Source organism: Brassica oleracea, chromosome C5 (genome assembly GCF_000695525.1).
Source record: "Brassica oleracea var. oleracea cultivar TO1000 chromosome C5, BOL, whole genome shotgun sequence".
In the NCBI taxonomy this organism is placed as follows: Eukaryota; Viridiplantae; Streptophyta; class Magnoliopsida; order Brassicales; family Brassicaceae; genus Brassica; species Brassica oleracea.
In genome coordinates this window covers 31,889,886-31,894,040 of record NC_027752.1, presented here as the reverse complement: position 1 = coordinate 31,894,040, position 4,155 = coordinate 31,889,886, and the positions used below count along the sequence as shown (strand labels likewise).

The following is a 4,155-nucleotide window of genomic DNA, read 5'->3' as shown; positions in this document are numbered from 1 at the left end:
TACTCAAAACGCCGACACTAAATAGGTCTGGTCGTGTATGGAGTAAATACCGAAGACAATCTATGCTTCTTCTGTACTCAGTTTCGTCGACGCCTTTCTCTTCTGGCGACCTTGAAAGCTTAACATTCATATCCATAGGTATATGAGTCGAGTTGCACGCCGCCATACCACATTCTTCGAGAATTTTTGTTGCATATCGTTCTTGTTTGAGAAAGATCCCCTCAGCATGTTGATGTATCTCTATTCCAATATTATATGTGAGTTTACCAAGCTCCCTCATCTCGAACTTCATCGCCATCTCACGCATAAACTCGTTGATTGACTCTATTGAGGTACCAGTAACAAGAAAATCATCTACGTATACAACAACAATAAGGAGACCTTTCTTTTCTTCCTTTCTATACAGTGAAGGTTCCTTGGAACATCGCTGAAACTCCAATTCACGCAATATCTTGTTGAGCTTCGCGTTCCATGCTAGAGGTACTTGTCTTAACCCGTAGAGAGCCTTTTTTAACTTGTATACTTTTCCTTCCTTTCCTGGCACTACAAATCCTCCTGGCTGAGTAACATAAACTTCCTCTTTTAGTTCTCCATGTAGAAATGCTGTCTTTACATCAAGATGATGTATTTCCCACCCGTTTGAAGCAGCAATTGCGATGACCAGTCGGATTGTCTCGACACGAGCGACGGGTGCGAATACTTCATCATAGTCAATAACATGTCTTTGAACATATCCCTTTACTACCAGCCTCGATTTATACTTGTTAATGCTTCCATCGGCGTTTCGTTTTATTTTAAACACCCACTTCAAGCCTATTGGCTTTACGCTCGTAGGAAGATCAACTAGTAACCACATATTGTTCTTCTCAATAGAAACGAGCTCGTACTTGCACACATCAATCCAAACTTGTAGTTCTTTGGCCTCGTCAAAGCTCCACGGCTCATCATTGATGATCATTAAGAGGCACTCACATTCACATTCGGCCAGAAGTATGTAATAGTCGAGATATGTAGGTTTGACTCGGGTTCTTGTTGACCTTTTCAGCTCAACAATCTCGGGTTCCTCGCATTCGTCATCTTCTTCATGTTATTCTATCTCGATAGGAGCCTCAACATCGCTCATAGCTCGGGTGGTATTCACATGTTGCACCGTATCTCCTTCTCCCCTTGAAACACCAAACTCGACCATGAAGGTTTCGGAGCTTTTATCTTCCTCAGGTTCCATATTGCTCCAGTTCCATCCTTGGTTTTCATCGAAAGTAACATCACGACTTACTACGATATTCCTTAAGGAAGGTTCAAGAAAGCAATATGCCTTGGAACCAGGCTCCGTACCTAGATGCACTAAAACTCTTGATCTACCGTCCAGCTTCTTCCTTCCAACGGCTTCATTTCGAGCATAACCAATGCACCTGAAGACCTTAAGGTGCGTTAGGTTTGGTTTCTTCTCTCGAAGCATCTCGTATGGAGTCTTACCAAGTAAAGATCTCGTGGAAATCCTATTAATCAGATAGGTAGCATTCCGCACCGCTTCTCACCATAAGAAATTAGGTACATTCTTATTCTTCAGGATGCTTCTCGTCATCTCCATGAGAGTTCAATTACACCTTTCAGCAACCCCATTCTGTTGAGGAGAGTATGAGGCTGTTAGATGTCTTCTAATTCCGTATGTATTTCAGTAGCTTTGGAAGTCTCGAGACGTGAATTCTCCTCCTCGGTATATTCGTAGTGTTTGTATTGTAGCTTTTATTTCTTACTCGACAAGCATCTTGAATTTCTTGAATTTTTCAAAAGCTTCACTTTTCTCCTTTAGTAGTACTGTCCACATGTAGTGCGAATAGTCGTCAATAAACACCAATACATATCTTTTTTGAACAGGTGTGGGTGGAGTGATTGGGCCACAAAGGTCACTATGTATGAGTTCAAGGGGTTTCGAAGCTCGATATGAAGTTTCCTTTGGGAACGGTTGTCGCTTTTGTTTCCCAAGGAGACATGAAACACATTTCTCTTTGTTAACCTAATGTCCGGTATACTCACGACTAGTCCTCTCTTGATCATCGACTTCATCGTTTCATGGTTGACATGACCAAGCCTCGCGTGCCATCTTGATGACTCAGTCGTTGTTGTTAGCTGTAAACACTGAAAACTCTCGGCCTGTAGAGTAACCTTGTACAGTCGATTTCTCGACCTTGTTGTCTTGACCATCAACTTTCCAGCTCGATCAAATAGCATCAGCTGATCGTCCTTCAATCTCACTTCACAGCCTGTGTCGGTGGCTTGGCCAAGACTAATAATGTTACTCTTTAATCCTGGTATATAGTATACATTGCTCAAGATTTTCTTTTCACCTCCCTTAAACACAAATCAAACTGAACCTTTTCCTTTAATATCGATTCGTGAGTCTTCTCTGAATCGAACCTTCCCAGTGATTGTCTCATGCAACGTGTCAAAGAACAATCTATTACCACTCATGTAGTTACTCGCACCATTATCAAGGTACCATACATTATTTGTGTCTGAGTCTGCTTTGAACTCTCTAGGCTTTACTCTTTGTTCATTTAGGTTCACCAACTCGTGCATCATTAATTCATCGGCTTCTTGAGTGTATTCTTCTTTCTTCTGAATGGTTCCTTGAAGTTTAAGTAACCTGTCAGGGCAATCTGCGACAAAGTGACCAATCTTATCACAACAGTAACATGTGATATGCGAGGCATCTCGATCCTGTTGATAAGATCCATATTGATACGATCCGAAACGACCACGCCCCCTACCCCTCCAGGTAGGTCGTCCACCGTGGCCCCTGCCTCTGCTGCAGTAGTGATCCTCGCGGCCTCTGCCTTTTCCACCATAGTTTTCTTGTTGTGTCTCCAATTTGCATACATCAATTTTTTTTGGTCATCTGTCTGTTCATCCTCATCCTCTTTGATCCTCTCCTCATAAGCTTTCAATCTTCCAATGATGTCTTCAAAACTTGTAGTATTTAGGTCAAGAACTTGTTCCAGAGATGCTATAATATGAATATATCTTTTCCGGGGTAAGCTCTTTAGAAATTTCTTCACATGTTTTGATTCTTCAATGATCTCGCCAAGAGATGCAGATTTTGACGAGATCTCTGATAATTTCCCGACGAAGACGTCTATAGTATCTCCTTCCTTCATCTTCAATTTATCAAACTCAGCAATTAAAGTTTGTAGCCTTGCTTCTCTTACTCTCTCCGCCCCAACGTGTCTTGCCTTTATTGCATCCCAAACGCCCTTTGCTGTGTCAAGATCTCCGACCTGTAATGTCAACGCTTCGTGAATGGATTGAAATACGAGTGCAATAGCTATATCATTTTTCTCCTCCACTTTATTGGCGGGATCGATAGTTTCCCATACTTTATTCACTTTAAGGGCGATCTTCATACGCATTGCCCAAACAGTGTAATTAGTAGAATTAAGCATTGAAAATTTTATGGATTATGACACGACCTCCTTGGTGCTAGTCTCAGACTCTTCCTTAACGTTTCCCATGGCTTATTTGATATGTTGCGGTCGAACTTTTCCTTGTTATCTCCTGCGTACTCGATTCGGTCTCGTGTTTGCTCTGATACCAAATATAAAATCTTGATCTCAAGTACAAAGTAAAGAACTCAAACTCAAACTCTTTATTAATCTCAAAATATTTAAGAAAATTCACTCAAAAACTTAAGCTCTCAACTCTCACAAGTCATAAGTTATGCTACACATTAGCATCTCCTTATATATAACTCATAACTTCCTAAACTCATTAGGTTTAAAATAAATATATGTTTCCTAATCCTTATAACTTTCCATAACACATTAGGATTAGGTAGCTTCCATCTCAAGCTACTTCAAGCTTATCTCAACAAAATATGTACATTGACTTATAAAATTTGATCTTAATTTTTTTATAGACTAGTATAGATTTTCATGAATTTGTATTACCTCTTTTCTATCTTTATTTTTTCTAAACCATATAATATGATTATTTATTTTTTCTTTTAAATTAAAAATAAAATTATAGTGATACATACAAAACTTGGCAATTGTACTAAGTTTATATACTAAGTAGTTTCTTTAATTTTTTGTCACCAAAAAAAAAAAATTCGAAGAGGAAAATGACTAAAGATGTTTCATTAAAGATGCAAAAGAT

At 39.4% G+C, this 4,155-nt stretch overlaps 1 protein-coding gene across 1 annotated transcript; it reads right to left on the bottom strand.

Moving 5' to 3' along the window:
• Nucleotides 1–1,087: 1,087 nt before the first annotated feature.
• On the bottom strand, nt 1,088–3,410 carry LOC106345003. Its single transcript, XM_013784282.1, has 4 exons — nt 2,747–3,410; nt 2,419–2,660; nt 2,038–2,352; nt 1,088–1,471 (listed from the first exon to the last, which is right to left on the bottom strand). The coding sequence occupies exons 1-4, from the start codon at nt 3,408–3,410 to the stop codon at nt 1,088–1,090; spliced, it is 1,605 nt and encodes a 534-aa protein (XP_013639736.1).
• Nucleotides 3,411–4,155: the final 745 nt, after the last annotated feature.